The 25,902-nt window shown below is 40.2% G+C and overlaps 2 protein-coding genes across 4 annotated transcripts in view; both read right to left on the bottom strand.

Annotated features, from left to right (window-relative positions):
- Positions 1-16,157, bottom strand: part of LOC109030389 (uncharacterized) — a 40,835-nt gene extending 24,678 nt beyond the window's left edge. Inside the window, exons 1-3 of one of the 3 annotated variants that reach the window (XM_019041329.2) lie at positions 15,807-16,157; positions 11,522-11,686; positions 7,282-7,407 (exon numbers count right to left, since the gene is read on the bottom strand). Coding sequence is in view for 1 of the 3 variants with exons in the window: in XM_019041328.2 (XP_018896873.2) it covers positions 5,059-7,395 (2,337 nt within the window). In the remaining 2 variants the exon portion in view is untranslated. Of the gene's footprint in view, positions 1-4,997; positions 7,408-11,521; positions 11,687-15,806 lie in introns of those variants that run through there. The other 2 variants (XM_019041328.2, XM_019041330.2) reach the window with 2 other exon arrangements.
- A 1,317-nt stretch (positions 16,158-17,474) lies between these two features.
- Sap30 (SIN3-associated polypeptide 30) lies at positions 17,475-25,576 on the bottom strand. Its single transcript, XM_019041356.2, has 4 exons — positions 25,303-25,576; positions 24,006-24,194; positions 21,915-22,133; positions 17,475-20,378 (listed from the first exon to the last, which is right to left on the bottom strand). The coding sequence occupies exons 2-4, from the start codon at positions 24,177-24,179 to the stop codon at positions 20,250-20,252; spliced, it is 522 nt and encodes a 173-aa protein (XP_018896901.1). The 5' UTR covers positions 24,180-24,194; positions 25,303-25,576; the 3' UTR covers positions 17,475-20,249.
- Between the last annotated feature and the right edge of the window lie 326 nt (positions 25,577-25,902).

Below are 25,902 nucleotides of genomic sequence, written 5' to 3'. Positions count from 1 at the left end.
ATTGTAAATGATGTCGCCCCCCCGCTACAGTAGTTTACTGTCAATAGATGGATTCCTGCTGTTGAGGCCACAAGAATGGGCCATATTGGGGCCTAATACCAAGGTCTCATTCAAGAGTGACTTGTTGAAAGTCACCTCTGCCGCCATGCGTGGGATGTATTCCTACTTGCTGACGCAGCTACTCCTCTAATAGCGAGGGTGGGCGGCCATACTTATTTATACCGTATGGCGTTCAGATGCTAAATGTCATAGCAAACTTCTTTGACTTAGCGGACCACAACCCTCGATACTCAAGGGCCGCTTGTGTTGGCAAAGGTGGCAGTACCACCTTTGAAAGGAATGCTGGTGCGTATGCTTCTCATGGCTACAATGCCAATTTACATGTCTTCGAGCCTGCTACAGTCTGGACATACGACTTTGGGGCTAATGAGGTCCGAGCTCCATGCCAGGTGGGGGACAACCTATCCCCTCGACAAGCGGCCACAATAACATTGTGGCATGACAACTACCCATTACCTAAAGAGGGTTTCCTGTTGGCTAGGGACCCCGAGTTCCACCTAGAAGGCGTGGATGCCCTACCCGACGAAATCGAAGGGCTGGATGGTTTGGTCGATGCCATTACGTCGCCGGGAAACGCCTAGGTAGACCTTTAGGGTCACCTTGTTTGTGGTTAATCACCCCCTTCCACCCTAGGACAGACCTAGGAGTACCCGTCGCCACCGCTCTAAGGGATTGGGACACCTATCACAGACTTGGGCTGACGGGCATCCTTCCAAAAGCCACCCAATACATACTGGAGCAGAACGCCCGATTCTGCTTCTCACCATCCACAACAGCGCTCATCATCTCTGTGAGGCCAACATCTGGACATAACAACAGTCCAGAGCTCTGTTGCGTCCCACTTTACCCTAGCTCTGGATCAGATCCTAAACGACGTTGGACCTGGCTCCTTGAGCATCAAAATTCCTCATACTCAAGCATACTACAATTCTCATACTACAAGCAGCTCCCTCATACTGTAATAGACTCATTTATAGCTTACAGCTGCCCTCAGCATAAAAGGAGTAATATCACCATAAACGCCACCGCCTTCGAAGAAGGCGTAAGGGCAGCTCTCGAAGCTGAACGACCTGGCATATCCGACCACCTAACCCTTATGGCTGCATACCTCGAAATAGCTGGGGGCAAGGTAACTACCAATACTTACGAACGCTGTAGAATTCGTGATTGGTAACCACACCCACCCTAATGCTGTGATATCCTTCCTAAACTTACTTGCAGCTTGGGCTTTGGCTATAGGGAAAACCGACACTCATACTCGGACCACAGCCTCTTACCATACCATAGGCGCCCCAGCAATGGTTAGGTTCCTCGACCTCATAATCGAGGCCCTGGGGCAAGAACTCCATCCCTAAGGCTTGATCATAGGCCATAACCTCACTCCCCTGCCTGTCATCCAGCTATTGCCACGGTGCAAGCCCATGTGGGCAATCACCCCGCCTTACCTAGCGCAGTCAAAGGTTGTCTGGCCCTCTTCCCCTTGCCCCAGGTGGACACTGATGCTGCGGGCGGTGCCCCCTCACTTTTCAGCGTGCCTTTGAATGCTACGGCGTAGTATGGCTAGGCTGGCTAAATTGCCTTGTGGAAATCTTTCACGTCTGGGTGAACATCCGATCCCCAACCCCAAGTACAAACAAGCCTCAATTAAGGACATATATGACTCCAACTTTCAAGTTAAATGAACCAAGTCCAAAGAAACCTCCATATTTAATGCCTCCTGGGGCTGCTGAGCCTGCTGCATTTAAAGTTATGCAAGTCACGGTTTCCTCCTACGCCTACCTGCAATTCGGAACATTCCCATCCGACGGGCTTAAGAGGATTGATGCTAAGCAAATAACTAGGCTGTTCCCGTACACTAGCGCTACTGACAAAAGGCATATGACTACGAGGTTTGGGACATTGTTGGCCAGATTTACTTCTCCCAAATCCAGGTTCCTCAGGGGTGTCACCTCACCCAGCGACTCCACTAGGGCTGACATCCAAACACTCCTCCGAGCTATACCTTTTGGCCAGAATCAAGTAGCAGCTACCACAGCGTTAATTTGCTGTACTTATTCGCAGCACTAAGACGACTTTAACTCACTCTACGCTACCTCGGGACTCTTAACCCATCTCCAACCAACATTTAAAGATAATTGTAAGTTGGTCAGCTTTCACATCCGGAATTATGCCACCAACCCTATAACGCATAGGAGCATGGTCCCCGAGTCTGTCGCAGCTAACGCTTACTTAGAGAAAAGATCTCTCTTTGAAAAAAGATGGGCATCAGAGATATCCTCAAACTCAGAAAAATCACGTAAAAAGAAAGAAATGAAAAAAGCGCCTCCAATGGCTGACAGCGATGATGTTAAATCACTCTTCTCATTTCTATGTGACCAAGAACTTCATCACTAAAGTGAGCAGACAAAAAGCGTGGAGCATTACGAGGTCTGTTAGATTAGAAACCGGATTTTTGTAATAACTAGCCCACAATGCGTTCGAATTAGGTTTTCTTGAGCTTTCCTGATAGCTGGAAATATACTTAAGAACGCTACGTTCACAGATTTTGTTTATTTTGATCAGTGTTTATTCTGTGTCATCTTGAATACGAGTAAGTCAGGTGCGTTTTGCGATTTTCATCATGCGATCACTGATAGAGCAAAGATTCAAAATTTAATTTTGTTTTAAACTCGGTATACCTTGTACCGAAACTTTTGGTGTATGCTAAGTAAAGTTTACCATGATCATTGTATGGATGTTCTCACTGTTTTGAATGGGTTAAACGATTCAAAACTGGTCAGGAGTTCGTCAAAGATGAGGAGCATGGGAATCGACCCTCAACGGCAACTGACATTTGTCACGTGGAGGAAGTGCGGGCAAAAGTGCTCGAAAATGGTCGTTTCGAGCTTGTTGAACAGAGTAATATTTCTGAAGACTCTGTACAGACAATTTTGATAGAATATGTATACACGCATCGAGTTTCAGGTACACTTGCCCCTTGATTGTTTTCCGTTGAACGAAAATCCAACAAAATGTCAATTTCCCTGTAGCTGCTTGAACGTTCTAACAATGATCCTACATTTTTGGATTTGATAATTTTCGGTGACATTACTTTAGTGTTCGGCTACGATATGGAGACGAAACTCCAATCGTCCTTGTGGGTAGAAAAATGTAGTGCAAGACCGAAAAAAGAGAGACAAGTTCGGTCAAACATAAAAATCGCAAAACACCCTTGGGGTTGCCTTACTTCAAGCCACATACCAACGAAGCTAATTAGGATTTTTCAAATTTGTGAACGTAGCGTTCTTAAATATATTTTCAGCTATCAGAAAAGCTCAAGAAAACGTAATTTGGACGCATTGTGGGCTAGTTATGACCAAAATCCGGTTTCTAATCTAACAGACCTCGTATGACGCTCTCTGCAAAATTCTGATTTGTCTGATCATCGTCAATTATCGATAAAGGGCAGGGGAAGCTGCACAAATCTTGCTAGAGTATTTCTTGGATAAGGACAGTGAACCTATAAACGAAGAATTTTGGCAGGAGTTTTCGGAAGCTGAAAAGATGTGCGCCCGCAAGCTCACATCTTTTCAGATTCCGGGAAAACGCTTCCGATCGGTTCTCGGCCGTATCGGATTTTAAATCGGCCGTTGCTGTCTTAGCAAACCATTTTTTCCCCGTGATTTTCGGCTCTTTTTAAATCTTAGGGGGGGGGGGGGGAGTTGGTTTGGATCATGAACAACCGATCGGTTGCAAAAATTCTGCACCCCTGTTTGTTACCGGCTTCATCCGTTATCTACATCTACCCAGAGCAAGGCAGTTGCGATTTAGCAAGTTGGCAACACTGTGTTTCCTCCATTTAAATCAATTAAAAATATCGGTTTTAGGTAAGGCAAGCTGCCTCACCAAGAATCGATTGTTTTACGTATATTTAAATGGAGGAAAAACAGTGTTGCCGACTCTCAAACATCGCCACTGGATAAGGGTACCCGAATACGAGGTCTGTTAGATTAGAAACCGGATTTTGGTCATAACTAGCTTACTGTGCGTCCGAATTAGATTTTCTTAGACTTTTCTGATAGCTGATAACATATTAAAGAACGCTACGTTCACAGATTTTGTTTATTTTGATCAGTGTTTATTCTGTGTCATCTTGAATACGAGGAAGTCAGGTGCGTTTTGCGATTTTCATCATACGATCACTGACAGAGCAAAGATTTAACATTACATTTTGTTTTAAGCTCGGTATACCTTGTACCGAAACTTTTGATATGCTAAGTAAAGTTTACCAAGATCATTATATGAGTTGTTCTCACTATTTTGAGTGGGTTAAACGATTCAAAACTGGTCAGGAGTTCGTCAAAGATGAGGAGCATGGGAATCGACCATCAACGGCAACTAACATTTGTCACGTGGAAGAAGTGCGGGCAAAAGTCTCGAAAATGGTCGTTTCGAGCTTGCTGAACAGTGTAATATTTCTGAAGGCTCTGTACATACAATTTTGATAGAATATATAGACATGCATCGAGTTTCAGGTACACTTGCTCCTTGATTGTTGTCCGTTGAACAAAATTCAACCAAATGTTAATTTCCCTGTAGCTGCTTGAACGTTCTAACCATGATCCTACATTTTTGGATAGGATAATTTTCGATGATAATACTTGAGTGTACGGCTAAGATACGGAGACGAAACTCCAATCATCCTTGTGTATTGAAAAATGTAGTGCAAGACCGAAAAAAGAGAGACAAGTTCGGTCAAACATAAAAATCGCAAAACATCCATGAGGTTGCCGTACTTGAAGCCACATACCAACGAAGCAAATTAAGATTTTTCAAATCTGTGAACGTAGCGTTCTTAAGTATATTTTCAGCTATCAGAAAAAATCAAGAAAACTTAATTTTGACGCACAGTAGGCTAGTTATGACCAAAATCCGGTTTCTAATCTAACAGACCTCGTACTCCATTTATTTCTCATCTAGCGATACAGCAGAACCTCTGTAACCGCAGCTAAAAAATTTCTAACCTTTCTCTTTGCAAATATGACGTATTAAATTTATTTCTTCGGTAAATGAGGCAGGGCAATGATTGCACTTAAACGGTTTCTCACCTGTATGCACCAAAATATGTCTTTTTAAAGTTCTCTCAACCGCAAACGAGGCAGAGCAATGTGTACAAGTAAACATTTCCTTACTACTAGTGTGAGCCCGTACGTGGCGCTCCAAATTACTTGATTCCGCAAATGAAGCAGAGCATTGCTTACACTTATATTGCTTATCACCTAGGTGGACTAAAATATGTTGATTCAAAGCGCTTTCATCGGCAAATGACGCTTCGCACTGGTAACAACTAAACGGTTTATCACTAGTATGTGTAAGAATATGACTATTTAAATGGCTTTCAACAAAAAATGTGGCAGAACAGTAGCTACAAATGAACGGTTTCTCACAACCACTATGGACCATCATATGCCGCTCCAAGGCTGATTTATGAGCAAAGGAGGCCAAGCAGAGAGTACAACTAAACGGTTTTTCTGGGGAGTGCGTGCGAATATGAGCTTTTAAATTGTGTTGGGTGATAAATGTGGCGGGGCACTGACTGCATTTGTACGGTCTCTCGCCGGAATGTGTTAACATGTGACGTGTCAAGCTTTGATTTAGAGGGAATGCAGCAGGGCAATGACGGCACTTAAACGGTTTGCCAATTGTGTGTATGAGAGTATGCGTCTGTAAGTAGCTTTCTTTGGAAAATGATCGGGGGCAAAATGTACAATTGTATCGTTTAGAAAAATGCACTGCTAAGATGTGCTGCTTGAGCGTGGATTTCGAGGCAAACGTGACGGAGCAGTGGGCGCAGGTGTAGAGTTTGTCGCGAGAATGCACCAGATGATGTCTTTTTAGTTTGAAGCTGAAGTCGAATGCGGCGGGGCACTCACTGCAATGGAAAGGTTTCTCACCCGAGTGGGTAACAATATGACGGGTTAAGCCGGCCTTCCCGGCGAATTCAGCAGGACATTGGTCGCATTTGAATGGTTTGGTGCCGGTATGACGGAAATAGTGACGTAATAAGGCTCGTTTTTGGGTAAATGCGATGGAGCAATGGCTGCATTTGAACGGTTTCTCTCTCGTGTGTACACGTTCATGAGCCGATAATGCTGCTTTTGTTGCGAATGTCGAAAAGCAATAGCTACACTTGAACGGTACCCCTTCCATGTGTAAACGCACATGACGTGTTACAAATTCTTCTTTGACCAAATCGGAGGGATAATCAATAGGTTTTCTCGTATGTACACGTTCATGAGCCGATAATGCTGCTTTTGTTGCGAATGCCAAAATGCAAAGGCTACATTTGAACGGTGCCCCATGTACACGTTCGTGAGCCGATAATGCTACTTTTGTTGCGAATGTCAAAAAGCAATAGCTACATTTGAACGGTACCCCTTCCGTGCGTGAACGCACATGACGTGTTACAAATTCTTTTTTGACCAAATCGGAGGGATAATCAATAGGTTTCACTCGCTTCTCTCCAGTATGCTTCATCATATGGGTCTCTAAGGCTTCCTCTTGGGTAAATACATAGGCGCATTTGCTGCACCTAAAGAATTTATCGGCGTCGTGCAAAAACATGGCTACATCTTGATTGTTTTCATGGACCAATGATTCTGAGTACTGCCCACAGCTGTATTCTTCTTTAATACCACTATGGACTGCTACGTTATCCTCATTATTATCCTCCACCATTTCGAGTATCTCAGATTCATTTCCAAAATCCACTTCAGAGGTTAGTGAATCTGCGCTGTCTTTTATTTCTTTTCCTGATGTGCGTGTAATTCTATGAGTCGGGTTATCAGGATTTCCTACGATTTCGGGTACAGAAATTGTGGACAAATTCGTTGCATACATTGTAGTATCTTCCACAGTCTGTCCCCAAGCCTCAACTTCAAGACGGTCATTACTAAACGATAGATCGGGCTCGATTTTAATTTCCACGCTGGGAGGCAACATGTCATCATCATCATCATCATCGTCATTGTGGGTTTCGGTTTTAATTTTGGTGATCATACCCACGGAGGTGCCGACAAAGTTAGTTGAAGGTTGAACTGGAGAGGCACAATTGTCTCTCGAAGGGGATACGGGTTCTTCTTTAATCAATTCGGATGTAAGATTACTAGATTCATCGTCAGATGCATCTTTCGAAGTATCTGAAGTACTGAGTTCTTGCTTTACAAGAACTGTATCACAAACCTTTGGAGTCTTACTGCGCGAAATCATCCCAGAGACTGCATGAAATGAGAGAAATTCAAACCGGCCCGGAATTGAGTGATGTATCAGAGGTACGAGAAGAAAGTCGGATTTCATCCATTCACAGCCCTGGACAAAATAAAATAACGGGAGGTGAGCGACAACGTATGATGTGAGTCTCCCAGAATAACAGCAGACGCGATAAGTTGAAGAAGTGTGGTTGATACTAGAGTTCCTTCATACTGAGAGTCAAGACAATGTGAATCCATTTCTGATTGGTTCCCGTATTTTAGGCCTTCACAGTGTCACAAACGGGAATAAATATTACATTTTCACCGATTGCAAAGATTTTGTTCTGGAATGGACCAGAGAATTACGGGTTCGGCAAGGAACAAACGGAATGAGAGAAGGAACGGAGAAAGGAATTTGAGAATGGGCCGATCAAAGATTACAAAAAACGTTCAATTTTTGTAATCTTTATTCCCGTTTTTGACTCCATGAGGGGGGGGGGGGGGGTTGTCTTGACTCTCAGTATAAGTGGACTCTAGTTGATACAAGCGCCGCAAAACTAGGACTGAGGGCCCGTCCCAACATTACGTAACGCTCCAGGGGGGGGGGGGGGGGGGGGGGGCTTTGCCGGAGTTACGCGACTAAAACAAGAGGTGAGGGTATAGAAAGAAGCGATACATAACGAGTTTAGGTGATTTTTCCGGGTTTCTGTAAAAATTATCGTCGGCCGTCACTAGAAGTTTTAAAGAATCTCTGAAAGATTCTCTGCGATGGGTCCTATCGCATTTCCTCACTGAATGGAAACGCCGAATCCGTTCAACAAATGCAAGGCGATATTAAGATAATTTCATCTAAATGAGAGGGGGGGGGGGGGGTGTCCGCTGTCCGGGCAAGTGTTATGCATTTAAAAGTGTTTTTTCGGGGAGGTCTAGCACAGCGTTACGGAGCGTTTATGGGGTACGTCGAAAAATAACAAAAGCGATACGTACTTTAGAGACGGCCCCTAATGAGTCGTTGAACTGTGAGCAAAGTTTGATTTGCGGATTCATTTTCCGAGGGCAATGGAATGTTGCATGTGTGAGGAATTTGCGATTTGTCTGTTGGTTCTTATATAAAAGTTCGCGAGAAACACGATGATGCCACTGGTTTTCTCTGAAATCATCTCCCAAGCTCAAAAAAAGCTCTCTAGTTGAGGCCAAAATGGCCGGGGATATCCCACGCTATCCTGAGAGTCCACCTCTACATCAAGACAAACCCTCCATGCAAAGATAGGGAGCAATTGCATTGACAGGGCTGCCACTTTATTTGGAGACTCTAAAACTGAAAACACGGCAGCCCTGCAAATGTATTTGCTCCCTATCTTTGCATGGAGAGTTTATCTTGATGTAGAGGTGGACTCTCAGGATAGCGTGGGATATCCTCTCCATTTTGGCCTCAACTTGAGAGCTTTTTTTGAGCTTCGGAGTTGATTTCAGAGAAAACCAGTGGGATCATCGTGTTTCTCACGAACTTTTACACAAGAATCAATTGCCAAATCGCAAATTCCTCACACATGCAACATCTCCATTGACGCGCAGAGCACGATGTGCACATTAAAAATGTGAAATGTAACTCGGAAACCGAGAAGTTCGCAGTTCGGTGAGCTCAATTTCCCCGCAAAATTTAAGACGCCTCGGTTCCGCGCCGAACCAAATGAAGTCATCCGACACTAATCAGAGGCAAACACGGGTTTCTGCGACTCCCGTCAAATGTCTTTCCACTCCTTGTATATGAAAACAATGGACCACTAGACAAGGTACGAATGTAAGCATTCTGATACATATTACTAGACCAAAATTTCACGTAGAACAAGATTCGCGCAACGAAAATTACCCAAACCGACTCCTAAGTATGATATTAACGTTTTTATTTCACATTGGTTACAAGGAATCTGAACTGCCAGCTCACAAGAACCTCAAAGCTCTACGTGAGTCAAATCGCGCACTACAACGGTTTCAGTAAGCTCCTCAATCCAACAATGTTCATTTCCTACCTTGTGTTGTTCAAACTATAGGCAATTTGCTACAGCTGAGCCAAAGCGTCAAGATTGAGGTTGCCATAGTTTCATTTCGCAGAGAGTGTCATGATAACGTTTAGCGCGCAATGTAAATCACGTAGAGCATTGAGTTTTCATGAGCGAACGGTTTGAATTCACGCACCAAGAATCATTAAATATCTTCGTTAGGAGTTGTTTTCGGTAATTTTCGTTGTGCGCATCGTGTTTTGCGTGAAATTTTGGTTAAGGAACATGAATTAGAATGCTGAAATTCGTACCTTGTCTAGTGGTCCATTGTAAAGTCAAAACTTTATCTCCGAAATCAAAGAATCAAATTTCCTTCTTACATGTTACTTGTAGAAAATAAGCAATAATTCCACATCGAAATAAGTTTTATTTTAAAGCACATCAGTGGAAATTGAGGGATGGCAATTTAATTGCCGCAGTGCATCACTTCTATCATTTTCCTGCCATTTCAGTGCTTTTAAAATTCCTTCGAGTCTTAGGACTTTTTAAAAGCGGGCTTGTCCGGAAATTTCCCTCCAAAAATACACAGCGAATCACCAATTAATCTTCTCGCCTGCTACTTGCAGAATAGTAAATAATAATAATAAAAAAACAAGGTTTGATGAATCATTGTTCGATTTAGAAACCAAGGCTAACCGTTTGCGAATTTCACTCAGTAATTTCCGCATAAAAATGAAATCAATATCTAACTTCAGGCACTTCAAGTCTGCCGTGATAGCGAAGAGAGCCGTAAGTGCAAAATTTTCGAAATCGAGTTTTCTTCAAAATTCGTCTAAACTCTTTTGGATGAAATTACTGACACAGCTAAAACAGCAAAATTCATCCTAATTTAATGAAAACGAGACGTATGTAAAAGCCGTAAGTGCACAAAAAATGACACAGTTATTTTTCAAGACAGCCATAGATGCATGAGAGCCAATGAAAACAGTGCTCTCAAGTAAAGTGCCACCCTCTTCTACCAATTTCTAACCTGCAAATGTGTTTGTTGTGCGTCCAAAACGCAACCACGAAAGCATGCAGAAGATATCACTTACGGCTGTCTTGCCTGACAATAACCTAGCATGAAAATGAAAAATACCCTTTTTACGTAATGGAAATAAAATCAGTCGATTTTGAATCATCCATACAATTTCTAGGAGTCTTTCGGACGATTAGTGGCAATTCGACAAAGAACGGAGGTTTCTTTCAATAAAATGATCTTGTCAGAAGCTTCTGAGCCCGTTTTCTCAAAACTTCATTTTTGCACTTACGGCTCTCTTCGCTATCACGGCAGAAGTGCTTAGCTAATTTAATGAAACACAATCAGCAGGAGGAGCCGAGCTAGCGCTCTCTTTTAAAGGGCTGAGTAGTGATTTTCGTAGATTGACCGTAAAAGACCCCTTTCAATGGATTTGGTACCATCCGTAAATTACGTGCGGCACTTTTCCCCCATTTTTAACCCCTCCCTCCCTCTCCTTTGGTATGGCAGTGTAAGGCATCCCTTGCCCCCCTCTAAAGGGCTCGACTGACCCCCCCCCCCCCCTCTAAAGGGCTCTTCGACTGACCCCCCCCCCCTCTAAATGGCTCGACTGACACCCCCCCCCCCTTTCAATTATCTCAGACCACAGCATTACACTTTCTTTAGAAAAACAATGAAAATTTTAGGCCAACATTTTCATTGGTGAATCTTTATTTTTGAAGTAAGTTCATAGGAAATATTAATGATACAATTAGTTTAATAAACAAAAATACATGGAGGAAAATTGAAGATTTTCATTTTGGAACAGTTATTAAAAGTATGAAGTTGACGTAAGGATGAAGCCACTACTTATCATCTCACGGAGTGGAGAAAGGGGAATCAAGAGAAATGACAGGAGCATGGTCCGATCGGTCAGCAATCGGTGATATGTTGATTTTCTCTATTCCATCTTCAATTTTATTATGAACCTGACGAAAAATGGATTTTTTTGCGTTTTCTTTAAATATACCCTGAAAGCTTGCGTAAGATTCAGCCCTAACACCCCCCCCCCCCACCCCCCCGGTGAGGCGCTGTAGGGCTGTTAGAGACCCCCTCCCCCTCGTAAGGCGCTGTGAAGCTGTTAGAGACCCCCTCCACCCCTAAGTGCCTTACGTAATTTATGAATGGCCCTTTGGCACAGTAAATTCTTGTCTCAAGTGTTGTGAGTCACTAACCTGTGGAATCCTTGGATGCACAGTTGAGCGTGCACTCGATGATCAACAATGTCTCTGGATCAAGGTTCGACTCCTCGTCAGGATTGCAAGTACAAGGTTTGATTTCATCGTTTCATTGTTAGAATCTTGCTCACACATGGATGACGTCTTTCCTTCAGAAACAACCTGTCAGGAAAAATGACATTGATATTACACAAAATGATAAAAAGTAAATAAATGATAAAAATATTACAATAAATAGAATACCTAAGGAGTAAAGGATAGAATAAATTCTAAAAGCTCTCCCATCGGGAAGAAACCATCGGGAAGAAAAATATCGCTTAGATACTTCTACCCCTTTTGGCAAAGGAAATCCTATGTATTATGATGAGCTGTAGCTCAAAATATGCTTGACCAACTGAATACAAAAGGAGTTAAGTAAATCAACACGAGGGCTGCCCCTTTCCGGTTAGATTAAATTCTGTTCGGAACATATAGGTAGCTGTTGGAGTTCATACTCTGATCTGTACCGCAAAGACGTGATGTACATGAAATTTCTACTGATACTATGTGAAAAAACCTCCGTGGTGGATTGCAGTTCATTCTGGTTTTCATATCGAGATCGCGGCATTCAAAAACGTCAGTAATTTGAGGCAAAAGAAAAGCAAAGATTTTCCTTCATTCTCGCGAGATACCGCACGCATGACTGAATAGATGCGTGCAGTGGCGAGGCGTGAATGATCGATTATCGATCATCCCCCATTTAAAGATACGGTAAAGAATCGATTATTTAGGTGTTCGCTGCGAACGCCCTGCCTGTCGATCCTTTTCCATAGGTTTAAATGGCAGATCAATCGATACATCGCAAAGCACGCCACGCCACTGGATGCGGGTTCGATGTCCGCTTTGGCTATTGGCGCATTGATTCATTGAAAAAATCTGCGAATTTTCGTGAACGTTAAAAAAATACGCGATTTATCCAGCGAATTTGAAAAAAAACGTACGATTTTAATCTTAGTGTCAACTAACAACTAAATTAACAGTTATACATAGTACGTATATATAATTTAGTTATAAACTAGAGTCTAAAGTTAGACTCAAAAGTTCAAAGTTCATTTACTAATCATATTTTAACCTTATAATGTAAAAACAATTAATACTCTGTAGTTTTGTTCATAAATAAAAAAAAAAAAAAAAAAAAAAAAAAAAAAAAAAAAAAAAAAATCTTAGTGTCGAAACTCGCCCGAGGGTTCTGTAAAAGCATAAAACAATACGCGTATTTTACCACAATATGGCGGCAAATATGCGATTTGGTAACAGTTTAAGTAATTACGCATTATTCCATGGATGGGCTTTGTAAATTATTTTCACTGGCGTTATGCACGATAGCAGTAAATTTCGCCAAAAGTAAGCGCGCTTACGGTATTTTTCATTGCTATAAATGCACATTCAATGGAGATGTTGCATGTGTGAGGAATTTGCGATTTAGCTAATGATTCTTACGTAAGAGTTCGCGATAGACACGACGAAGCCACTGGTTTTCTCTGAAATCAACTCCCATCTCAAAAAAAGCTCTCAAGTTGAGGCCAATATGAAGGTAGTCAAGGAGAAATACGAAAAAAAGGGGGTTAACCCGGAACAAATTGCTTAACAAACTTTGTTGCAGCCAGCCGGATTGAAGGCGCGTCAAACTGCGAACATCACGCAGCCGCGTTCCCTTCCCTGGCTGTCGCAACGCTGAAATCGCCGCATAACCTAAGAATACGCGTCATTATTTTCATTTTTTGCCCTGTTTTACTACAGTTAAATTGACATATGTATTTCAACTATAACGATTCAAAAAATTTAACTGTATTCGATTCGTTTTTGGATTGAAACCAATGGAAAAACGAGAGTACCGCGTCGAAACTTTCTATGATTTTAGTTTCAAATCATTTCAGTAAATTTCCGAAAACCTTCAGAAAACTACAGGACGCTTTGTTAAACACATCGATTAAAAATAAAACACCAGTAGATGTGTGCAACGTTACAACCGGAGATAAAATACGCGTTTATTCGCGCGCAACCGTCGGTTTTTCGGTTCATCCACGGCAGGCGCAATGATACGACTATTCGACCACGGATGTAGGCGTGTTGCAGCCAGCCGGATTGAAGGCGCGTCAAACTGCGAACATCACGCAGCCGCGTTCCCTTCCCTGGCTGTCGCAACGCTGAAATCGCCGCAAACCTAAGAATACGCGTCATTATTTTCACTTTTTGCCCTGTTTTACTACAATTAAATTGACAAATGTATTTCAACTATAACGATTCAAAAAATTTAACTGTATTCGATTCGTTTTTGGATTGAAGAAAAATGAAAAAAAACGAGAGTACCGCGTCGAAACTTTCTACGATTTTTAGTTTTAAATCATTTCAGAAAATTTCCGAAAACCTTCAGAAAACTCCAGGAAGCTTTGTAAAAACATCGATAAAAATAAAACACCAGTAGATATGTGCAACGTTACAACCGGAGATAAATACGCGTTTATTCGCGCGCAGCCGTCGGTTCTTCGGTTCATTCACGGCAGGCGCAATGATACGACTATTCGACCACGGATGTAGGCATGTTGCAGCCAGCCGGATTGAAGGCGCGTCAAACTGCGAATATCACACAGCCGCGTTCCCTTCCCTGGCTGTCGCAACGCTAAAGTCGCCGCAAACCTAAGAATACGCGTCATTATTTTCACTTTTTGCCTGTTTTACTACAATTAAATTGACAAATGTATTTCAACTATAAACGATTCAAAAAATTTTAACTGTATTCGATTCGTTTTTGGATTGAAGAAAATGGAAAAACGAGAGTACCGCGTCGAAACTTTCTATGATTTTTAGTTTTAAATCATTTCAGAAAATTTCCGGAAACCCTTCAGAAAACTACAGGAAGCTTTGTAAAACACATCGATTAAAAATAAAACATCAGTCGATGTGTGCAACGTTACAATCGGAGATAAATACGCTTCTATTCGCGCGCAGCCGTCGGTATTTCGGTTCATCCACGGCAGGCGCAATGATACAACTGTTCCTAATATTATCTCCAATCACAATTAAGCCCTAAAACGTAATTTTGAGAGCATGTAAGTTTTATTTTACGTCAAAAAATTTCACTGAAATAACTGGCAACAGTGGAGGCGCCCGACTCGAGGGCCCCAGTAGTCGAAAATTAATTAAGCCTTAGATTACAGAGTCTTAAAATTAATAAAAAACAATTCTGGGGCCCCCGAGGAAGAGGGCCCCACACTTCTTTTTTTATTATCTTTCTTTGCCGTCGTCCTCGGGGCCCCAGAATTGTTTTTATTAATTTTAAGACTCTGTGATCTAAGGGTTAATTAGTTTTCGACGACCGGGGCCCTGGAGTTGGGCGCCTCCACTGTTACGAGTTATTTCAGTGAAATTTTTTTGACGTAAAATAAAACTTACGTGCTCTTAAAATTACGTTTTAGGGCGAATATTGTATCAATCTAAACCTCTAAAAGTAAACAATTGTACAAACGTCTGAGGAGGATAAAATTGCATTCTCGGGATATGAAAGATCCAAAAATTTCCAAAACATCCCCCGGACCCCCTCTCTTTCCTGGGGGTCTCCCCCACCCTCTCACCCTGTGGGGGCCCTCACGATGCGTCGCCGCGGCCTAACTTTTTTCACGCCAGTCCGAGCCTGCTCTTAATCACTGAAAGCGTGAACCGAACAGCATTCTTTAACATCAGCGGCTTAGGGAAGAATAGCAGCCTGCAAGTGGTTTTCAGGATTTAGTAATTCCAAACGTAAATTAATTGTGGCAAATCTTGTTGACCAAAGGCATGGCAGATGAAAAGATGTAGGAAACTCCCAGTTATTATGAAATAAATTTTATACCTATATTTTCTGAGCAATGCCCATAGCTGGGATCCGGCACATATGTACAACATTGCCAGTCGCCCTACACTAGTCTCAGAAGCACTGGACAAAACAGCTCAAGAATTGACTTCATCAGCACTCCAATACGTCGCGACTCTACTATACTTGACGGTATTGACCCCTTTATTAGAGGTGTTCTTATCACTTATACAGCATTTTTAATGAAGAGGGATGGAAGATATCTTGTTTAAATATTTGCTGTCAAGATCAATGTTAAGACTGCGATAGAATATTTTTCATTTCAGAGGAGAAACTGACCAAGAAGTCTGACGAGAGTCCCATCTTCCACTCTGCGCTGCTGCCTCTTAAACAAACTCGGGACAAGAACAGAAGAATCACGGACAATTGAGGAGCTAAAGTGAAAGGGCTTACCAGTCTATGATGCAAGATTGATGAAATGAAATTTCTGGAAAATGGCACGTTCGTTCAAAATCTCAGGAAAACTGCTCCTAGGCACTACAGATCACTAAAAGCTGTAAACTGGCTGTAAAGCTTGGGATAACCTAGAAATGACGGTGGTTCCTCGGCAACAAACAATTCGTTGTGACTTATTACCTCCAAAAGTAAATTCAGAGAGAGAAGAAAAAGTAACTGAAGAACATTTAATTAACTGATGTAGCACTAGAGGACATAGTTCAGGATGAAAAATCTGCAGTTGAACTTTGAAGTTGAAAAATACATCTTCAGCCAGCTTCTGAAGAAAACAAATTTCCCTAGATTTTAGTTCTCAAGTTAACCACGTGAGCGCTGCTAGCAGTGTGGCTAATGATAGAACTACCAAACTTCAAATACATTGGTGAGAGGGTTGCGTTCTGTCAGTTTGAAGGATTTTTTAAAGCATTTTAATTTATTTCATGGCATTGATTTCTTTGGACAGTACAGTACATACAATAGATAAGGGTACATATTAATTACGTTCAGACCAATTGACGAGTGGGTAAACTAAAGACAATAATACTGTTTAGAAGAGGTGAAGAAATTCTCAAGAGAGGACAGTTGACTCTCAAAAAGAATAGGTACATACTATAATTGACTGCTATGCAAACAAGAGTTCCACAACCATAACTCCATTCCAAATTCTTCGATTCTCTCTCCGGCAAAATGATGTTGCTCATTGGAGGACCTGGTTACCGTCGTGCATGGTTTTTATCCAATTTAGGTTTTGCTCCTTCTTTTCTGAAGAAGAGCGGATGATCACTTTTTGCAGGTTACTAAGGGTTGTCTGGTAACTGAGTATCTTTTTGAGTAAAGATTGAAAAATCTGAAATGGGGGTCACCAAGTTTTTGTAGGGATAGCATGAAGACCTTCACATCTCTTTGAAGAGATATTCATGGCTGAAAAAGATGAACGTAGAGTGCAGGGTGGCATGTTTTAATCCTCTTTCATTATTTTTGTAGGAAACCAAAGTAACTACTTTCATTAAGCATTCAACAAGTACTTTCAGAAAGGTATGTGAAGATAGATCGTATACTTTTACAAATTAGAAATGGTTGAGTTTCTAATCGTCATTAAAATATTTGAGAATTTGACTAAGTGTTCTTTATTTATACTTCTAAGTGGGTGCTCTCATGGTTGCCATCACTATCAATAAAGTTGAACTGGATTGCATTTTGCAAAAAGGAACCAAGAGCATTCCAATGTCGCTAAGATTGTGAAAATGATTTTACCCTGAAAATATAAACATTGATTAGGTACCCACACAAGTTTTATTTTTAATCCCGATAACTATATATTCAAGACAAAATTACTTTGGTGACTTAGTGACACTTTACTAATGGCATAATTACTTTGGCCTTTGATTTTTTGCACAATTCCAGTAACTTTATTGCAAAGATTTTAAATTGCACAATCCTGGCAACATTGGAATGCTCTTGGTTTCTTTTTGCAAAATGCTATTCAACTGTAGATGCAACTTTCTACATGTGTGGAGCTACTAAAATAGTCTATAGTTATAATAGACAATAGTATAAATAATAGCTGAAACCTGATACGAAGCTGAAGCTCGGATTTAAGTGGACTGAAAAATAACAAACCGGAGAGAAATTCAATGTGTATTTATTCAAGATCATCAAAATCACTGTTTTTCAATACAGGGAAGAACTTACAAACCAAAAGGGAGTGATAAAATAATAAAAACAAAACAAAAGAGGATTAAGATTAGACAAAGATTAAAAGTACATTAGGAATAATTAGATCAGGAGAGGCCAAGTCCTCATTTCTTCAGCCTTCTAATCGACTTCCGTAATCTGGCAATATGTTAATGCTCTGTGAAGGTGCATAACTTGCTTTTCCCATTTCTGTACAAAGAATAAAAATGGGCCTGTTGCAAACTTTTGCTAGATCAAAAATAAGAGTTGTGACTCATAGAAAGTGTCTCAAAAATCATGATGAGCGCATCGGCAAAGTCTGAAATGCACTCCTCACTTCACAATTTGCATAAAAAATTGGCGTGTTTTTCGAGCTTCCCGCTTCAAAAAAGATACCACAGCACAGGTGAGCATTTCGTTAAAGGAGTCATTCTATCCAACCAAAAAGGTAAAACATTGTTTAAACGTCTTCAGCATTTTTTTTCAACCAAATTTTCATGCAACATCTTGCAAAATACTTTTAAATAGGATGAAACGGTAAGCTTTAATCAAAGCGAAGGCATTGGAAATGATAGATTTAGGCCTCTACAGTAGGAACATCGACAGATGCTCGTACAGTTGTTCCTCATTCGAAAACGAGAACAAATCCAGAGCGTATTTTATCGAACACATGAGCTTTAGTAAAATAGTGCCATGGGAGGTCATGAAAAATTGCTTGCTACAAATGATTGTTGATCACTAAGTTTCTTTGAAAGTTTAAACTCAGAGAACCCATTCAGGCAAGGCAAACCTTCAAATTTGTATGGTAGGTAAAGAGAATCAAAGTAACAATATTTTCTCCATCAGAGAACGTAGAACTTACAATTGTAAAAAATAAGTTCTGATGGGAAAAAAATGTATACATGTGTATTGTCTTTTCCTCTCAAAAAAGCCTCAGTTTTTACAATGAATTTTTGTTTTACAAGTATCGAAAAAAAGGGCTGTTCAAGTATTACCAACAACATTTATAGAAACCTTTTGACCCCACTTCCCTTTTCTAAGACACCCAAAAGAGAATCTCTAACCTTCCTTTTTGAATTACAGGACATTGGCCTGACCGACCCTCCTACCCTCAAAGCGTCAGAAAATAACGAGGAAAACCTGAAAAATGTATGGAAAAATTGGTTTTCTTCGATTTTATTTTTGAAGCAAAAAAATTGCAGCTTACAGAAGAATAGACTTGACTCCCTCACCTACACCCTCATAAGGCCTTATAAAATAATCTCAGACGTTCTTCCCTCCCCTCCTTCATCAACTTACATAATACTTGAACAGTCCCGAACTACGGACTTAAGTTTGCGATCAACATTCATTCAAACTAACTATTTCTTCTTGTACTAAAAGAACTCTTGCAATTTTACAAAAAAATGCTTGTTAACTGTCTTTTAAAAATGAAACAGGGAATGGAGATATTGCCACACTTAAAATGAGATACATGTTTTCCTAGTTTTACTGACGATGCGTAACGTTTGACAGTGGAGTTGAAATTAATCAGTGCTGTAAAAAAAGGGATTTGATATAGTTTGAGGTTGGTTTATGCTCTTTGTAAAAAAATAACCACAAAGGCTTTGTTACAATGGAACCATTTAAAATGTGTTCAGGATAGATACAATGCTCAGGATGTAATTCCCAGTGGATCTTCAGACAGGCTGAGAAAGAATACAACCGCACTCCTAGACGCATATCCTTGTTAAAGTTTCTGGCAGAGAACGTTAAACATACCAAAAAATTCTAAAAAAAAGTGAAATTAGCATTTACAGCTCACAATCAATTTAGACCATTTGACTTACTGCTCCTCAGAAAAACTAAAATCACATTAGGGTAAAAAAAAAAAATTGAGAGCAATCAAACCTTTATGACAAATTGACATTATTTAACACGGTAAAAATGTATACCTGATGTGACAAATGTACTTCAACTTGTCAAAAAAATTGAGCTCATGCAGAAAATTTCGTGAGTATAAAACATACTAAAATTCGCTTGACAAATAATTTTACTGGAATAGACCTTTCAAGACTTTTTTGAGAGCAGGACGTTGGAATCAACGCACACCAAAAGAAGTTATTTTCTGACTTGTTGGTCAAATTTAAATTTATAATTGTACATTTTTAGTTATGAAATTTATTTCAAAATTAAGTTTAAGACAAAGATGAACTCTGGGATCTGACTGTGTAGCCACTAGTGAACAAAATCAAAATATTAAAGATGCCAGTTCACTCAAACTTTCATTCTCCACCAAAAAAATAAAAATAAAAGAAACATTTCGAATCCTTGTTACTGTCTTCATTTGAAACCACGAAAGAGGAATAATTTGGGAAAATGCTCACAGCAGGGCAAGGAGAAAATGCCCAATTTTGCGATTATAGGACTTCAGCATAAATAAGAAAAATTTTGGGTCATGAGGCAATCTTCATAAATAATGTCTTTCTTCTTTTTTTTTTTGGCTTGGTCCTTTAAAAAGTAGAACAAATCGCACAATTTGCAAGAAAGGACGATGTTTTGCTGCAAAATTGGACCTTGTAGTAAAAGACACCAAATCGCAGCAAACGGTTAGCATTTTGGAACTTCCTGCACCCCAGCTCAGTGCACAGTATAAAAAGCTCATGGTGTTCGATGAAATACGGCACATGATGAAAATAAATTAAGTTAAAAGTAAAAATAAATAAAACAAGTTTGCACTTCTGAGTGTTAAGTTGTGTCCGTGTTGTTGCCATTCTTGTGGTCCAATTTATTGCTGTTCGACTTGACCATGTAGATAAAGAATGACAAAGCTTCTTTTTCAATGACCGGAATCGTTTTGAAATGCTTGAGGAGGGTCTGAAACAAGGGAACAAATGCATGAAAATTTGGTTTGGCTCTGATTAACAGTGGTGCTTAATGCTGCAGAAAAATGTGAGACTGAGGCACCATTCAAGGGGCAGGCAACACATTTGCACAACCCTGCGTTTTGGCCTCCATGAGGTTTATAGCCTCCAGTTGGGGATAACCGCTTGTAGGGTTTCCATAAAGTCTTCATTTTCTGATTCCCTGACATTCTCTGACTATTTTTGTTTTCCCTGAATCTAAAATTTTCAAATTCCTGACTTTACACACCTTTCTTGCCCTTTAATCAAAAGTTCGATTTTTTTTCTTTCAGTTGTGCTGATTTTATTTAACTATGAACAAAATCTCCACTTATAGCGATTTAAATGAAGGGATTCGCGCTCTCCCCAACAGCATCGTCTAAAGTTGCTGAGCAAAAGCGCTACTGGCTTGGTTCCTTGATTTGTCCCATGAATTCCGCATTTTTCAGGTTGTCATTATTTCCTTAACATTCCCGGTCTTAAAAACTCTTGGAGACCCGACGCTTGGCACTGCATCAAGAGAAAAAAGAAAGAAGATGAGAGAAAAGATGATTTTCCCTCCTTAAGAAGGGAAAATCATGAGGAGATAGGAGAGGAACCTCTTCTCTTTTTGTCCAGTCCTGCAGAAAACTGAAATGGTAACTCTACGGTCAAACCTGTCAAAATTGAAATTTCTAACTCTGGAGAGACATGGAGGATTCAAAAGGAGAAATGGTCTTCCTTAGTTCTTTTTAAAATTGTATAAGAGGGCTATCAAAATCAAGATGTGCTGGCCATAGAGTTAGCATTGGCAAAGATTTGAGTTGAACAATTTTTATAAATATGTAGTTTTGTCAGATTATTATTGCAGTTCCTTACAAAAAAATTCATGGCAGATTTTCAAAATCTTAACGAGGCATTTTTCAAAGCAACTGTATAAGTGAATTCAAAACGACTTTTGAGGAAGTTTGACACTTTTTCAAAGGAACTACAGAAACTTACAAATAAATGTTTAAGGCTTCAAGGAATAATGTGAAAATCTACGCTTCTCTTACTACTCATGTACTTTCTCCTGTAAGTATGTTAACAAGCAAATGTGTAATATACATACGAACAATGTTATTTCAGGGAGTTTCAATTTAAAAAAAAAGAGAGAAAAGAAAAAAGGGGGGGGGGGAATCTGTTTCCTTCTTTGTACCTAGACTCAGTTCAGAAATGGATTAAGATGATGAGAGATGGTTTTCAAACAGATACTTCGGATTCTTTTCTGGACATTCGGATTTTTTCCCCCTCCAAGTAGCTAATGAGGGCTAGTCCCATTTAGTTAGACAATTTGCCATCCCTCTTTGCGTTCCTACTTCAGGCTACCACTAAAAATTAAATAACTCTCATTCCCTGAATGCAAATTCCTTTCACCTGTAACATATGTGGAGTAATTCTCGGTTTCCCAGTTTTCCTCTTGGAATCTTATCAAGTCCCTCATTAAGTACCTAATTTTTAAATCCATAAACATTTAGGTGCTAATACTCACGTCAGCTAGCTGAGCTTTATTAATTCCTGGCCTTGTGGTGACCTTGAAATGCCGCTTGTAGCGCCGCAATGTATTAACTTGTAGCTGAAGCAAATCTACATCCGGGACATCTGTGTCTGTTTCGTTGGAATCATCCTCCGAGTCTTTGTTCCTGCGCCGCTTACTCCTTGCAGACTGAATCACACCCTTGTGATAATCACAGATATAGATGTGGCGTGCCTACAGTAAAAAAAAAAAAATTCCAGTTAGACACAAATAAAGCAATCTGAAAACAACTAAAATGGATTTTGGTATTTAAAGATAGAGGTAGTAAAAGCCTTTGCACTTCAAGCATGATTATTCAACACAGGAAGAAAAAATTAAAAGTCACTGTCTCTGTGCTCCAATTTCACTGAGAAATTAAGAGGCCAATTTGGCTAGTTTGATCAACATTCAGAGGTCATTAGGTTTAAAAGGGGCCAAAATGGATTTTTCTAATAAAACTTATGATGAGAACCAGATGTCTTTTGGCACCTTAGAATCCGGCTTTTCCTTGCTGATTACATCTTCTCAAAACTTTCTTTAACTCAATTGAAATCTTTTTAAGGGGTCTCTAAAGGAAGTTAGTATCAAGTGAGAAACTTTGTCTGCATTTCAGCATTCATGTGGGCGTCTGACCAAGAATATTAAGACTCCAACTGTGGCTACAATTTGAATTATTTGGGTGCCAATGAAAAAGATTAAGGCACATTTTGCGCATGTCACCTGTCGGACTCAAACGCTGCATTAGCCTAAAATCAGTTCTATTCAACAGTGTTGCAAAATACTTGTTCTGTTTAATATAACTGGGCATCAATCTACGGTGCCTGTACTTTTTTGAAGCACAACAGTCACTACTAAGGGTGTCTCCTGGAGTCCTTCAAAATGTTTTGGGGCTCTTGTCAGTAAAAGTTGGAGCATATAGAATAAAAAAAAACACTAGTATACTGCCTAGAGCAATTCAATGCCCACCTATTGCCAGCACAAATTCTACATACTTAAAGTCTGATAAGGTAAAAGATTCACACCCAATTAGCATCACAGCCTTTATTGCGGCTGTAGCTTTCAAAAATTGATACTGAAGAGGCACAATGTTTCTGATACGACTAACTTATTAGCAATTCTACTTTCCTCAAATCTTTCATCAGATCATTCATGTAAACTGGAAACAACTACACAAAAGCCTTCTCCATAAAAAACCAAAGAGAAATTCGTCAAAATTATTCCTCAGAGTAACAGCCACTTACTTACAGCTTCCAGGTGACTGACTGGAGACAGATTCTTTAAAGCAACTGGTCATAGAGTAACCATAGCAGGAAGAGAATCACAAAAGAAAAAATTTGACGGAATAGATAAAAAATTAAATAATTCTAACAATGATCTCCAATCAAGCCAACCCCACTCAAGTCATAAATTGTACAAATCAACATTTTTCAGCAATTTCTATTTTTACTTTATCGATACTTCCAAATTGTTTCAAAAATTTCAGATATTTGTATGTAGATACTAGCAGGCAATTCTGGGAAGTTGGCAACAATTGATTTTGTTCAGGTCTGTGTAAGCAACTGATATTGTTGCAGGCAGTCTGCCTCACCTAGAGTGATTTTTTAAAATATTTAAATGGAGAAGAACCAGTGCTGCTGTTTGAGAGAATTATAACTGGTGGATCAACTTGTTACATCAGCACAAGGTAGTGTATCATCAGTGCCTTGAGAGAACTTGAAGCACCTAAACTTGCAGAGAGTTGTTTAGAGTAATGGCCAAAGAGCAAAACCATACATCTCTATCGCAGTGTTTCAAAATTTTCACTCCAATTTTAATTTTGAGAGAAGGAGCAAGCCAACTTTATAACATGCAATTTTTTGCCGACTATTCTTCAAACACTGCAGGCAAATCCAAGTTTTCAACAAATTACTTTGACTGGTTTTGAAAAGAAAAATAAAGTATGACAGGAAGTCTGCAACATTGCAAACAGAGAGATTTCTGAATTTGCCATCAAGATGATCTATCATTCTTAACTATAATCATGATTACTTACTATCCTAGGTTTTGGAAGTTACTTGTAATACTTACAACAGGGTCTAAGTTAAGCTTCAGCCGCCGCTGTGTTACAGTTTTCTGAATCCTTTTACTGTATGATGCATTGCCTGCCTGCCGATGACACCGAAATCCGTCATCCACTAAACAGCAGATTTGATCGGAAGGGCCTCGAGAGTCCTCCTCTCCTGTGCTAAAACCGTTGTTCATTTTGCCGCATTAATCCTGAAACATTAGAAAATTGTTAGAAACATTACAAGGCTTTTACGTGCAGAATAGGGAATTCCCTGGGGGGCATCACCAAAATTAAGATAAACATGAAGGGATCCGAAAGTTCAATTTTGTCCAAGGGTACTAAACTTTCTCCTAACAAGGTAGTCCCCTAAAATAGTGCTCGGTTTACACTGATCTGCAAGGAAGGCAAGACCAAAAAATTCCAAAAATTTCAATTACTTAAGGGCTTCATTCAGACATTTCATTTTGGGCCACATTTTGTCTGATTTGTTCCTTTCCCCTAATTGCACACGGATCCTTGGTGTGCCTGATAAATCAGTTGGCTAATGGATGGAGATGTTTTCACAGAAACAAGTTAACTCATGACGCACAAGATGGTTCAATGATAACCACCATGTACTTGCATGATATATGTTTGCCACTTCTACCATTCCTTGTGTATTACTCAACCAAACTGAACAGTCTAGGTACTTGGGACAAATTAAGGGCTTCTTAGGGCCTTGTGTACAGACTCACATATATTCTCTCAAGGATTTGAAATCTCATGAAAAGAAAGATGCAAATGAGGACAGACTTAAAGCGATCAACTTGAGAAGTTTGTGCTCTTTCCTCGCCGCAACACCTGGCGACAGAGGCTACTTAGTAAGTCCTAAAATCATCAAACAACTATTTAGAGTGCATTGAAGAGAAGAGTCGTCCATACTATGGTAAAATATATGCTAGATAAAAAAAGCTTCCTGGTAAGGGTAGGTGGAACACATGTTACCCAGGGAGGCTTCAGAATGAGGTTATGATGGCAACTCGGAAAAGCTTTGGAGAACGAAAACTTAGGGGTTGTGACTGAAGTTTCAATATGCTTCGTTGAATGCAGTTACTCAAACAGAATTCCTGAAAATCAAGCACTTAGTTTCAGCAGCATCCTGATGAAAGAGAATGAAAGGAGAGCGAAGCATCCATCCCTGCTGAAGAGGCATGACAAATGAAGCTTCACAGCTACAAATAGGAAGTCTGATCCGGGTAAATCGTGAGTAGAGGTCATAAGCATGTATACGTCAATAAGAAGAATGAAAGGGGAAAAGGACAATTTTAACAGACTAACCTGAACTCTCCTTGACAGAAAAAAATTCACATGACTGGAGCCAAATCGCCCAGAACAATGATAACAAAACAAAACTTATCAACAAGTCCACCTGCGCAATGAATTCTTTGGTAGAAAATGAATCGGATCAGAGCTAGACGGTAGAAAATCTGACGAATGGATCAGAAGAAATCTAGAGACCAACTTGCACTTCCTAAAATATCAACAAAAACGCAACAGCAACGAAGGAATCACTATCAAAACACGCGAAGCGCTGTAGTAACTCACACACACACACACACACGCTGTAATTTACTTGACAAACACACGCTTACGCACACACGCGTTTTGATAACATTCAAAATGCAACGCGCCACGCTATTGGTCGGCCTGAGAGAGCCTGCTGCTGGAGCAAAACCGCGTAACCGCGGATCTTCGTCAAGAGCATCTTAGGTGCTTTGGGGCAGTTCGAAAACTTTCTCTTCTCAGAGCATCTCTGACATAGAGTCCCTACTCTGACAATGAGTTGCTATGTGCTGTTTAGCGCCGCCGAGATTATTTTGTCTCATAACAGCCAGAATTAAAAACCAACGTATCTGGCGCCATCGCATATGGGTCGCT

Source organism: Bemisia tabaci, chromosome 9, assembly GCF_918797505.1.
Source record: "Bemisia tabaci chromosome 9, PGI_BMITA_v3".
NCBI classification, from domain to species: domain Eukaryota; kingdom Metazoa; phylum Arthropoda; class Insecta; order Hemiptera; family Aleyrodidae; genus Bemisia; species Bemisia tabaci.
This window is presented reverse-complemented; position numbering and strand designations above follow the sequence as displayed.

Coding starts and splice junctions, on each gene's coding strand:
- Sap30 (XM_019041356.2), bottom strand. CDS start 24,179: ATGAACAACGGTTTTAGCACAGGAGAGGAGGACTCTCGAGGCCCTTCC. Junction 22,134..24,005: donor AGCTTAACTTAGACCCTGTT/GTAAGTATTACA, acceptor TTTTTACTGTAG/GCACGCCACATCTATATCTG. Junction 20,379..21,914: donor ATAAAGCTCAGCTAGCTGAC/GTGAGTATTAGC, acceptor CCCTTGTTTCAG/ACCCTCCTCAAGCATTTCAA.